This window comes from Euphorbia lathyris, chromosome 9 (assembly GCF_963576675.1).
Source record: "Euphorbia lathyris chromosome 9, ddEupLath1.1, whole genome shotgun sequence".
Lineage (NCBI taxonomy): Eukaryota > Viridiplantae > Streptophyta > Magnoliopsida > Malpighiales > Euphorbiaceae > Euphorbia > Euphorbia lathyris.
This window is the reverse complement of record NC_088918.1, coordinates 72555590-72569918: the sequence shown is the minus strand read 5'-3', so window position 1 is coordinate 72569918 and position 14329 is coordinate 72555590. Positions and strand designations below refer to the sequence as shown.

The window sequence follows — 14329 nt, the reverse complement described above, 5'->3', positions numbered from 1 at the left end:
TGAGTTTAATATTTTAGGACTATCTCTTTTTATAATATTTTATTATTTATCAAAATTTTATTCATTTAATTATTTTTTTGACAAAATATAAAAATAACTTTGTGGTTTAGTCGATTGGTAAGATAGTACTCGCTGTTTAAAAGTTTGCAAATGAGTAATAATATGTATTTGTATGAATTTTGCAGTTAAATCATATATGAGTCAATTTGAGCCAAAAAACACATGTGGTCTCGTTAATTTATAAAGTTAGACCTTAAATTTCAGATAATTTGCAAAGCCAGTGTTTTTTAATTGCCCAAAATTTTCCTCGCCTTACATTATTTTTTTATTTAATGACTAAAATGAGGTTTTTAATGTTTTTTTGAATCAAAACTCAAGCTTTAAGATTGATGAGGAGTAATCTCCTTGGTTATTACAGACTCAAGCCAATGTGGCAAAAAATCAGACTCTACTACGCTAGCATTGGAACTCGCCCGTCTTGCTACCAAGTGTGCGGCCTCGTTCGCTATGCGTGGGACAAAACAGACTGAATAGTCTGGAAAATCGTTAATCAAATCTCTACAATCCTGAACTAGGATCCCAAAATCGGAAATATCGTTATTTACTTTACTGATACTTTTTGCAACAATCTCCGAATCTGTCTCAAATTGAACTTTCTCCACTCCTTAGTTCCGCATCCAGACAATACTCTCCCTTAGTGCAACAATTTCAATCATCTTCGGCTCAAGCACACCTGCACGTCTGCTGCTGCGGAATTTAACAAAGCCTCCATCCTCGTTACGAACCACTGCTCCACAACCACTCTCGCCCGACTCCGCGAATATCGCCCCGTCCGGGTTACACTTCAGGTTTTTAATGTTTATTCATGTAAAACTGTATTATTTCATTTGCTAAACATTTTATTATTTTATTTGATATTATTTCGTTGTGAACAAAAGAAACGAGCTGCTCGCAATAAAGCTCGTGATTAAAATAAAAATGAGAAGCTCGCGAACTAAACTCGTTAACAAGATAAACGAGCTGGCTCGTGAGCATCTCGTGAACAAACGATCTTCTAAACGAGCCAAGTTGAAACACAAATTTGAGCTCGAAGCTCGACTCGAGCTTGTTAACATTATGATGAGGCGAGCTTGAGCAGGCTAAAACTCGGCTTGGATCAACTCGATCAGCCCTAGTTGTAATGAAGTCGAGCTTTGGCATACCCATGTTCGGCTCATTAGAACAAGTTCGAGCTCGATATTCTGTTTGTGAGCTGATCACAAACTTTTATTGAGCTTGTTCACGAGCTTTGTTACCACTAGCTCGTTAGTTTTCTCATAAGTTTATTCATGACTCTGTAATCGAGCTTACTCATGAGTTTTTAAGCTAAGATTCATCATGCGCAAGCTCGTCTTGTTTAAAAATTAAGTTGAAACTAATTAAACTTTTATCAAATCAATATATATTATCCATCTCCATTAAAATAAATCTTCTAGAGAAAACGATAACATGGAATATCTGCCTCGTTGACACTCCTAATTACATCATATTGCTTTAAACCATAATTTCAAATAATTGAACTAGATATGCAAACGAGCCGAACCGAGACCGAATAGGGATAGGCTCGGCTCGATAAGTTCAGAGATCGGGCTCGGATCGAGCTCGAAGCTCGTCAAGCCTGGAATTTTAGAGCTCGACTCGAGCTCGGTATAGGTTCGGTTCGAGCTCGAAGCTCATCGAATAGCTCGTTTTTTATTTTTTTTAAAAGTTTTAAATATACTTAATTGTATTTTATTAACATTTTTATTATAAAAAAGCAGCCTTAAAGGAATACCAAATTTAAACTCCAAAAAACAAATATAACATACAATGTACAACAGGTGACCGCTATGGTTACTTTGTTTTTTACAAAGTACCGTTACTTGGTGTGTTTTCACCATTAGATGATGGAGCATAAAATTAATCCAATTGTGGATATGAGCATAAAGTAACGATACTTTGTAAAAAACAAAGTAACTATAGCGGACACCATGTACAACAAATTTAAACAAAATAATAAGATTAAACAAATATAGAATCTAACAAATTTTAATTTAATATATAGTCTACAACTATATAGTTTCAAATTGAGTTTTGGACAAAATATTTATGTGCGGTTTAAAATTAAATTTTTTTTTTAAGGAACAGGAAAGTAAAACAAACAAAGAAAGAAACTTAATCCGGGATTAGCCTCGGGAAGCTAACCCCACCACATCTTCCAAAAGAACTGATTTTTATTAGTTAGCCTCGGAAAGCTAACTAATTTTTTTATTAGTTATTAAAATATATTTAAATTTTTTATTTTTTTAATTTAAATATATTTTAATTTTGTAATTTTTTTATTATGGTTAATTAAAGCAATTACAAATCAATTTAATTAACCAGAATAAAAAAATTACAAAATTAAAATATATTTAAATTAAAAAAATAAAAATTAATAATAGAAATAAAAAAAAACTCTCGAGCCTATTCAGGAGCTTTCGAGCCGAACCCAAAGAAGCTCGGGCTCATTAAAGCTCGAGCCGATCTAGAACTCGAACTGAGCCTAATCAATCTGAACTTTTAAAAAATAGGCCTACGATTTTTGGAAAAGTATCAATTTAGGCGCGACGTACAAAATAGTACTAAAATAGGCTTAATGTTTAAAAAATGGTACCAATTTATGTCTCGATAACGGAACGAAACACATCATTGATATTACTCTGTTAAGTTCTATCAATTGTACGTGGAGAGAGAAATCAGAACTTAACGGAGTAATAGGAATGATGTGTCCAATCTGTTATCGAGCCCTAAATTGATACAATTTTTTAAACGTTAAGCCTATATTGGTGATATTTTATACGTGGAACCTAAATTGATACTTTCCTAAAAACCATAACCCTATTTGGTAACATATCCCAAAATTGAATAGAGAAATTTAAATTAAAATTATCAAAATATAAGGACTAATTTTTAGTTTTTTGATTGTATTAGAATTAAATGAAAGTTATCACATCCTGGAGATGAATTAATTCCTAAAATTAACTAGTTATTACTCATTCCAATAATTAAAAAATAATTAATACTATATTTTCTTTTCAAATTCACTTAAAAATCCGGTACAATAGATAGAGTTTACAAATTCCAATATTCAATATTGGATGTACAATAGGAATGATGGGAAATGAGGATTAATTCAACACTATTTTCAATAAAACATTAAATGTTTTTTAATTTCAAGTTTCAATAACTAAAAAGAATTAAAAAAAATCTGATTTTACAAAGGGACAAGTATGACATTTTAATGGATTCTATCCATTCCATCCCCAATTTTTCTAGCCATTTTAAAAGGTATTGCTAAATATCGCTCCTAAATTCTGGTTCACCGCACTGTTTTGACCATTTTACCCTTGTCATTTTTTCCCCCAAAACCTTCAAAACTCTCTCTATTTTTCTCTCCCGAGCACAAATCCCGGATTTGACAAAAATGGATCAAAGCATTCCCGAAGACAATGAGTTCGAACACGAGGTAAGATTACGGTTATTAAAAACGTTATTTAGGTTTTTTTTTATTTTGGTTTTGGCCTGGGCGGGTGGCGATTACCACCCGTTCCTTAGGCCGAACGGATGAACTACCCGTTCGGCCTAAGGAACGGGTGGTAATCGCCACCCGCTCCACCCATGGAACGGGTGGTACGCGCCACCCGCTCCACCATTGGAACGGGCAGTACGCGCTGCCCGTTCAGGCCAAAATGGGCAGAAATTGCCCCGAATTAATTTCGAACGGGAGAAATAGCCCCGAAGTATTTTTTTTTGTAATTTTAATGTCAATTTTTCGTATATTCAGGTACCGATAGAAGATTGGAACCCCGATAACATTGATTATAGTTCGCGTTTCATAACGGATACCGTTTTCCCCTCCGGTCAGGATGCTATTGATTGGGCAAAAAAGATAGCTATTCATAATGGGTTTGAGATTGTAATATCTTCGCATAAAAATGGGGGAAAACAGAAGTTGTTGCGTTGTTCACGGGGTGAACGATATAGAGGTGTTGTGAAAAATGATGAAGATCCTGCAATTAGGAAAAGTAAAACTAAAGCGTGCCGCTGCAAATTTCAGATTAAAGCCTATCAACATGCAGACCTTTCGGGATGGGGGATAAAGGCTAAGGCTGGGTTAACTGGAATGCATAACCATACAATGCGTATGTATCCAGAGGGAAGTCGGCAAATGAGCGGACTCAGTATCGCATCTAAACAAATTGTGCGTGATATGACTTCAGCTCAAGCAAAGCCTTGTGCTATTTTAGCATCAGTTAAAGAAAAACACCCAGAGGACAACTCAGTAATTAAACACATATATAATTACAGGGACAAAATGAGGAGGGACGCGTTTGAAGGTAGAGACCTGGCTAGTCAATTCTACCATATTGCTGTGGAGAACAAATATGTCAATTACACACAGGCTGATTCAGGTGTGATAACGCATGTGTTCATGGCACATCCAGAGTCAGTTGATATGTTCAGGACTTACCACTAGTACATCGGCATTGATTCAACGTACAAAACAAACAAGTACAAAATGCCGTTTGTTGAGATTGTTGGGATGACGCCATGCAATAATAACTTCAAGATAGCGTATGCTATTGTTAAAGACGAGACCGAAGGGAGCTACCGTTGGATTTTGCAAAGGCTGAAGATTTTGCTTGGGGATGATCTGAACCCGACCGTTGTTGTTAGTGACAGGGAGCTTGGGTTATTAAAGCCGATACAAGAAGTTTTTCCACAAACAGCGCACTTGTTATGCACTTGGCATATAAATAAGGATGTGGAAGATCATGTGTATAGAATCATTGGAGATAAAGGCCTTGCCTCTAAATTCAAGAATGGCAAATGGAGAACAATATTAGAATCATTAACCATTGAGGAGTACGAGACCAATCTTATGATGATGAAGGAAAAGATGAGCAGGTTCAAAGGAGTTATCTCGTATGTTGAGGAGACGTGGTTGGTGCATAAGGAGAAGTTTGTTGTTGCTTGGACAAAGGAGTTCCTACATTTTGGCAACACAACTACTTGTCGAGTGGAGAGCGAACATGCTAGTCTAAAGCAATGGCTCAGTACGGCAACTGGGTCCCTTGACACGGTATGGCAGAAGGTTCACAAGCAGATTGAATCACAAGCAACCAATATAAGGTATTTGCAATTTCTTCTACTGCGATTTTGGAATTTGCATTTATGGTTGTATTATTTCACTAACTAATAATAATTTTGTCTTCGTATCAGGTACATGCTTGAACAGTCCCGGCTTCGTCAAGCAGTCACTTTCGCCGGACGCCCATTAAGCCAACTTGTATTCAAAGTCTCTCATTATTGTCTGCAGTTGTTGAATCAAGAGTTAGAGCGCATGAGAGGGTTGAGCCATGAAGTGTACGTGCGTTGCGGTTTTGTATTGAGAACATCGTATCAGATACCATGTGCATGTGAGCTGAAACGAGCTTGTGATCTGGAACAAATGATCAGTTCTGAGAGTGTTCACGTGTTTTGGAGAACATTTTTAATCAATCATGGTGACACTGATGAAAATGACGGGCGTAATGATTTGAACGAGGAGCAGCGATATTTTAAGTCCTTAGTGGACCAAGTCTCTAAAGCCGACCCATCCGTAATGCGTAATATTTCAATGTTTATCCATGATCAACTACACCCTGATCAAGCTCAGTACACCGAACCCGATGTCAAAATTAACGTGCGGGGGCGACCTAAGGTGAGCAAATCCACAAAACGTATGCCGAGTTCTTGGGAATACAATGAAACTCGTCGTGGACGGGCTCGTTCTACTAGTTCATCTAGGAGTCGTGGTAGAAGTGGCAGAATTAGCTCGTCATCCTCGGCACATTATGCCGTTTATGTCATTCTAATGTATTCTTAAATTTGCAATAATAACAAAACGTACCACAAAAAAAACCAAATTCTGTCATAATAGTACTAAAATATCAATCCACCAAATTCAGTCAAAATAGTACTAAAATACTTCAAAATACAGTCATAACTCACTTGGCCAAATGCCAAGCACCCATAATCTGCTCTAACGACTGCCTATATACAATCGCAGCATCCTCGTCCAGCTGACTCATGTGATCCAACACAGTTTCACCCCAGCCAGATAATCGACTAACCTACTGTAAAAAGTAAGGAACAAAAAACAAGGTTAATATCACTTCACATTTCAGTAAATATCATTTCACATTACTAGACCAGTAAAGAAAAACCAAAAATAACTTACAATCTCACTGTTCGAGCGAGTATAAACAGTCGGTCCGGGTGTAACAATCTCCGGAAGTAGACGAGGGTGTGAGTGACGGGTGTACCAATGCATGTACTGATCCTCACAATCTGATGGAGTATGTGTTGGAGTGAATACAGATAGTATAAGGACGGACGACTGGGGAAAAGAGTCCCAAATACCCTGCACCATCACAGCTGGCACCTCTACACGATACTTCAAACTGGTCCACGGGCGAACAGCCTTAGAAGGCTGCAATATCGGTCTAGGAATGGTCTGCACATGTCCAAGCTGTCGAAGGCATCGCCCCGGCATGTACAGCTCGATCACATCCCGATACCGTATCCATCCAGAATATAGAGTCCTCGGGGTCTCAGTAATGGCATCAGAGCCATACGGCATCCACATGACCTACAGATGTATAAAATTACATTAACACATACAAGTAATACAAATTTGTTTTAATTGAACAGTATTTATAATTATATAGCAAGTATACCTCATCTGCTGTCAACACATCAAGTCGGGCACGAAATGCTCTCAGCCGCTCATCGCTCTTCTCCATCGATATAGATGGCCACAACGAAGCCCTAGGAAGATCCGGGTCAACTGTAACTGCCTCTCGATGTGGCCTGAAGCAAGGAAAATACTCGTAAATCCAGGACTGGAGCAATGTCATACAACCCGTCATCTGCCCGCAATCTCCTCTGGTAGCAATACCAAGATGACGGTATAGATATGCTAGTGCAGCTGATCCCCAAGAAAGTCCAATGGCTCCAGCCGCCGAGTCCTGCACCTCTAACAGACAAGAAGGTCGGATGCGGTCACCACTCTTGTCTACGAACAAGGTGGAACCGAGCATCAGCCACGTCCAAGCTATAGCCTGGGTCTCAGGAATCCGATCACCTCCACAGTGCTCCATGATGGAAGCGGCTCGTATACCACCAGAAGCATAATGACGGGCATCTAACTGAACCCGAGTCATCCCAAACAAATCCATCACGCACTCCTTAAGCTCATCAACAGTCCCATCAGCAGTCACCATGGCACCATCTACGGGGATGCGCAATATCTCCCACACATCATGCATCAAAATGGTCATCTCGCCAAATGGCATGTGAAATGATGACGTGTCTACAAATGCCGTGATCAGAGCAGCATCTATGTGACTGTGCATAATACCAGGTAAATGGAACATGCCAGATGACTCGATACGCGACTGAATCATCCTGGAAGAACCACTGTACCATAATCTCAGATTCGAGCAATACCCTGATCTGGTATGACACCTAAGGACGCCCCTATCCTGACCGGCCCAGATAGCACATGCAATATGTCCCAAAAAGCTCGGGATCACAGCACCATCAAATGGACCCCCGGGGACGGGGTCCTTCACAACCCAGTCATCCTCTACACCCCTCGATCGCTTGCTGCTACCTGAAATTACAGCAAACAGTTTACATTATATTTTTGGTATATTTTTCAATAATCACGATTAACACAAATACAAATAAACACATTTTTAAATTTCTCTTACCAGAAGAAGATGCTGCGGTAGAAGAAAATCGTCCGTCTCGACCCCTCGTCACGACGCCACGATCTATGGGGATAGTATCAGCACTAGGACGATACATAGAAGCATCCCCGTCCATGTCTATATCAGCCGCCTCATCCTGTCCCTCAGCACGCTCCGCCTGTGCAGCATGTGCCCTCCGGGCGTCCGCCATGAACCGCTGCTGCTCCGCCCGGTCCCGCCGAGCAGATGCAGTAACAAGACGTGAAGACGTGCGTCTAGGGTCAGATCCCTCCTGATCCTGTAATATTATTTATTTAGTATATTCAATTTAACATAATTTTTTTATACATGTTCGGGTCTGCCTACGCCCGGTCCGTACAATTTTTAAAAAAAAAATCAAAATTTGCCCCTTTTTGGCCTGGGCGGGTGGCTTACACCACCTGCCCTATGGTCCAAACGGGTGCGGCGCACCAGTCGGCCTTAGGGCCGACCAGTGCGCCGCAAACGTTTGGCCCTTAGGCCAAACGGGTGGTGCGTGCGCTCCACCATAAGGTGGAGCGCACGTCTTGTACGAGTTCCACCTTAGGTGGAACGCGTACGACGAGCGATCCACCGCATGGTGGAGCACATGCGCCGCGCGTTCCACCTTACGGTGGAGCGCCGTGCGATCCACCATACGGTGGATCGCTCGTCCCGCACCATCTCCACCTACGGTGGAACGCATAGTTCATGCGTTCCACCGTAGGTGGAGATGGTGCGGGTCGCCCGTCTATCTGAAATTCTGGGATTTTAATCCCGATTTTCAGCCCGATTTCTCACGAATTCGTTACATTTTTTATGGAAATACTTACCGTAATACCCATGTATCCTTTGCCGATGCCTCCTCTTCGTGCCATCTCGTTTTAGGTCGGTTTTTTTGAGAATGGAAAATAAGTTGAGAGGATTTGGAATTTTCAAAACTTATGTTTGAAATAATGAGAAGGGCAAAAGGGTCAATACAGGGCGGTGAACCGGAATTTAAGGGCGGTATATAGTCGCCCACTTTTAAAATTTAATTGTTTGCGATAAATAATATATATATGGGAAAATTATAAAATTGGATCAAATTGGAGGTCCATTTACATATTTAACCCATTTACTCAATCTACTATGGGAAAAGCCATCCGGATAGAATTTATCCGGATAGAAGAGATAGAAAAAAAAATCCTACTAAAATGCCCTTTTGAAATATTTTTATATTCTATTAATGATTCAATACTACTAGTACATTAAATACTATTTTAATTTGTGAGTTCCTATGACTACAAATATATAAACAAAAATCTAATTTTATTTTATGAAGGGTAATTATGATATTTTAACTCATTCTATCCATTCTATCCCCATTTTTTCTATCCATTTAGCAGTGTCCATCTACTATATATCTAGATTGATTTTGTGTGTGACTTTCCCACCTCAATATTTACGTGCGTCTATCTCCCTCCCGTCTGACTTCGCAAATTCGACCATATGCGAAAACTGCGAAGCTAATGTTTGAATGTACTTAATGAATTTAGTTCGCATATGCGAAGCCGAAGTTGGTTTTGCTTGATGAATTTAGTTCGCATATGCGAATGCTGGATATGTATTGAAGCTAATTCGCGAAGTGGTATATAACCAAAAAATGGCAAACAACAACGAATTCTAACATTAAAATCATAACATTATCAAAATTTACAACAAGATTGCCACAATAACAACATTCAAATCATAACATTATCAAAATTTACAAGAAGATTGCCACAATGAACTCCTAACTAATCATTTCAAAGTGAACCTAACTAATCTGGTACCAATTTTGAAATGAATGAGTAATCTTGGTGTTCACCATGAGACACATCCATTCCAAAAGGTATGGACTTCCATTTCTCATCCCAAAAGGTCTAGACTTCCAGAACTTTTGGGATGGACGTGTCCCACGGTGCACACCAAGATTACTCATCCGAATTAAAATTGGTACCGGATTAGTTAGGTTCACTTTGAAGATTGGCACCATGGGATGGATGTGTCCCATGGTGCACCCCAAGATTGACACAAGCTCTCCTAACCAACCACTTTAGGAGTGAATGTGTCAATCTTGAGGGAAGTTAATCCTTATATAGGAAGGAAAATCATCTCCCCTGCAGCCCAGTACGTCGCCTTCCAGAAAGGAATGTTACGTATTCAACCACCTTCAGAAAAAATGAATCGTGTTAGGCAGGGAAAAAGACGATTTTGGCTTCGCGAAATGAAGATTAGCGAAGCATGCGAATGTAAATGTGCAGGGAAAGAAGTTATTTTACTTCGTTAATCGATTTTTTTGCGAAGTCTGTGAGGTCTGAAACGTGATGATCTACGTCGCATATCGATGCTTTCGCGAAGTCTGCGAGGTCTGAAACGTGAAGATTTATTCGCAGACTTCGCGAACTAATCGATTCGCGAGGTAGATCCATACGTTTCAGACTCTTTCTCTTTGCATATCTTCGCGAAATCATCGATTAACGAAGTAGATCGCCACTTTCCAAGCTCTTTCCCTTCGCAAAACTTCGCGAAACCATCGATTCACGAAGTGTATTCATGAAAAAACGCAGAAAAAACAACATATACTTACATTTTTCGCTCCTTTCACCTCCAAAAGCGACAATAACAATATGATAACATGGGAAGAACGAAGGAAATAAGGTAGAAAAACCATTTCCTTGATGGTAACAAGAAGAAAGAAACCAAGCAACGAACAGGGGGATGAAAAACCGTGGCTTCTTTTTCTAGGGTTGGAAAGTTGCAGAATCAAGAGATGAAGAGAGGAAAAAAGAGAAATTCATTGTGACTTTGACGAAATGGTGCAGATTTTGTGCAATTTAAAGGAAGAAAGGAAGATCAAAAGTCTTAAAATCATTAATGCATGAGTCTCTTTTCGCGTAACCAAAGAGATAGGGGAGCGACCGTTCGCGAGTGGTGGGAAGTGGGAAGGTTAGGGGTATTATGGAAAAGTCACACAAAATCAGTCTAGATATGTAGTAGGATGAGTAAATGGGTTAAATATATAAATGGGCCTCTCATTTGACCCAATTTTGTAATTTTCCCTATATATATATATATATGAATAAATAGTTGTTAACTGATTATATTTTGTTAGCTGATTTGATTAGTTGATTATTTTGTTGTTAGTTGATTTGATTATCTATTTATATAAAATGATAAATAAAAATATTATAAAATTTATATTTGGTGTTAAAGATAATTAATTATGAGTAAAAATATTCATCAAAAGATATGTAACTATAAAATAATTAAAAAACTCATACAATCAATTTTTTCAAAATTAGTTTTTTTTGAACACGATAAACTCTTTCAAACATTTATTTTACCAAATATCATACTTAAATTTGACTAGTCAAAACTCAGACTCAAACCTCTAATTTTACTAAAAGAAAAAATAAACTATTTACTTAAAGAAATTCTTTTAATTTGCATTTCTTTCTTGACATAAATATATTGTACTTCTCTCCTAAATCCAGCAATTATCGTGTTCGAGTCATATTCGTATCGTTTCATTATCGGGTTCGTGTTAAAAAGAGTAAACTCAAGCTTGACCCAAAAAATTTCGTGTCACAGTCGTGTTAACATGTTCGGGTTAGTGTCGATTTCATGTCGTGTTTTTAGATTATGTGTAATTTTGTTATGCATGTACATTATAACTTTTAAAAATATAAGAACATATGGTACTATTTTTAAATACTTTATGCATATATTGAGTGACAAATGATGTATTGAACCTAAAAAAATAAAAGGGTATTTGTTTAAACTTTTCAGAGTAATGTTTAGCGTTATACTCCAAATCGCACAAAATATAACTTTTGGTTAGATTAAAAAAAAAAAAAACAGGTTTTAGTTTTTTTTTAAGCAACGGCATTTAGAAGCTTTTCTAACTTCAACCATTAGTTATAGTTATTTGATATTGATAAAATCAATTTTCTTTTATTTTTATAAAACATGTTTCTTCTCTAACATTATTTCTATCTCTATAATATCATTATAAAAAAAAATTATTCTATATAATAAATTTTTTATTTTATAGTTTATTTATTGATTAATTTAAAATTGATAAATATTAGATGTTTTATATACTAACAGTTTGGTATAAAAAATTTAATTTAAATTTGTTATTTTATGTATTATATTATTTTTATTAATTTATATAATATAATATTTGTTTTATAATTTATTTATTAATTAATTTAACAAATAAATATTAAATATTTTATATATTATATATTAAGAATTGAATATAAATTTACCGAATATAATTTTACCAAATATCAATAATTAAACAACCAATAGAGAATAATTCTACTGTTTCTGCATTTACCGTATTAAACAACCAATAGAGAATAATTCTGCTGTTTCTGCATTTACCGGCTGGTCAGAAGCGAGGAAACAAAATAAGGGGGGCGGGACGACTCATAATCTATCGACGACAAGATGGTTTGCACCGCCGAGGGGATGGGTGAAAGTAAATGTAGACAGGGCGTGGTTCCGCCAGAGCAATAGTGTCGGGTTCGGCTTTGTGGCACGAAACGAGGCTGGTTGCTTTCTCGCAACAGGGAGTGGTGCGTTGAAATGCCCGCTGGAACCGTTCCTGATAGAGGCACTGTCGTCCCGTGAAGCATTGTCGTGGATAAAAGCTAACGCGTGGCAAGATGCCGTGATAGAAACTGACTCGCAACTGCTGGTTTACGCGTTGAAAAGGAAACCAGTTAACTGTTCATCTCTTGATCTCGTTATTGAGGATTGTCGGTCACTTGCTCGTGACATTGGGAATTGTGTGTTTAATTTTGTCCGTAGATCAGTGAATCACGTTACTCATGAGTTAGCTAGAGTCGTGATATCTATGTCTGGTCGGGGTCTGGCTTTTAAGTCCGTCTCCGTTTCTGTGTAACGTTCTTACTTCAGACTCTTAATAATACTCGCATTTTTCAAAAAAAAAAAAAAAAACAACCAATAGAGAAAAAAAAGATAACAGCAACAGTTATTGTCAAGGTACTTAAATCCGATTAGATCTCTCTCTTCTCAAAAAAGAAAAAAAGAAATCCGATTGGCCCATTATTAGGTGGTAATAAAAACTTTCTCGGCTCTCGTTTGAAAAAGAAAAAACTTTCCCGGTTCCCGATCAACTTCTAATCCTATTTATTTGTCTATCTGCAGCCCAAATTCAAATTCCACAGCAGAGCTCAGCAATGGCAGTAAGCATCAGAGACCACCAGATTGCAAACAACACACACAATCTCTACGATGTCACCTTCTACACCGATCAGATCCGCACTCTTGTCACCCATACTCCTTCCCTCGTCGACGGATGGCTCGCCGAAATCCTCCAAAATCGTCGCCGCAATCAGGTGCCGTTCATAGTCGGGCTCGACGTCGAGTGGCGTCCCAATTTCTTCCGCTTCATGGAGAATCCAATCGCCACTCTGCAACTCTGCATCGGCAACAGATGTCTCATATTTCAGATCATGCATTCCCCGTCCATCCAGCAATCTCTGAGGGAGTTCCTTCAGGATGGGGATTTTGTGTTCGTCGGGGTAGGGATTGCGAACGATGTTGCGAAACTGTTGAAGGATTATAGATTGGTAGTGATGAATACGATCGATTTAAGGAGTTTGGCTGTGCAGAAATCACTTGACGCTGCGTATCAGAATGCTGGACTGAAGGAATTGACATTGCGTGTTTTGGGGAGGGAAATTGAGAAGCCGAAGAGCATCACATTGAGTAGATGGGATTCTACTATGCTTACTCCTGATCAGGTTCAGTATGCTTGCCTTGATGCTTTTGTTTCTTGTGAAATTGGGAACGCTTTGTTTTGATTATTAGGTTAGATTAGGGTTTATCAAAGGAATGACTGATTTTTCTAGCTATTAGGGTTTTGAATATTGGGGAAGTATTGTAATGTTGCATTTGGTTTATCTATGGATTTGAAGATGGTTGTTTTATGGGATTATATTATTGTTGTTACCAGAAGTTAATGACTTTATGGTATTTTTAGTTTAATTCGTTAGATTTGATCCAGCTTGGTTCAACTGTTAGCTATGGTTAGTTAGAGCTCTCTTAAATATTTTTAGACTCCCGTGTTAAATGAAAAAATTAGGTTTACTCATTAAAAAAATTTAATCCTCTCATATAACTATAAGAAAAATCAGCATCAGCGATACAATTGGCCCACACTAGTTAATTTGTTGGAAATATTGCAGAATATGGACGGATATGCTTATGAAATACAGACAGAAATACAATGGAATACTGACGAATATGCTTTATTTCGTTGATGATAACGTTTTTTTGTGTAATGGTTTCTACGAAATGAACCACCAAAATACTTTGAATTTGATTTTTGACATAATAACTATAATAAAAATAATTTAATTAGATATTGAATCATAATAATAATAATAATAATAATAATAATAATAAAAAATTAGACCCCTTAAAAACACAATTAGAATGTTAATTTCTGC

The 14329-nt window shown here is 37.7% G+C and overlaps 1 protein-coding gene across 1 annotated transcript; it reads left to right on the top strand.

Moving 5' to 3' along the window:
• The first annotated feature begins 12946 nt into the window (after positions 1-12946).
• Positions 12947-13849, top strand: LOC136206939 (3'-5' exonuclease-like). The gene has a single exon (XM_065998150.1). It carries the CDS (start codon positions 13055-13057, stop codon positions 13679-13681), a length of 627 nt encoding a protein of 208 aa, XP_065854222.1. The 5' UTR covers positions 12947-13054; the 3' UTR covers positions 13682-13849.
• The last annotated feature ends 480 nt before the right edge of the window (positions 13850-14329 follow it).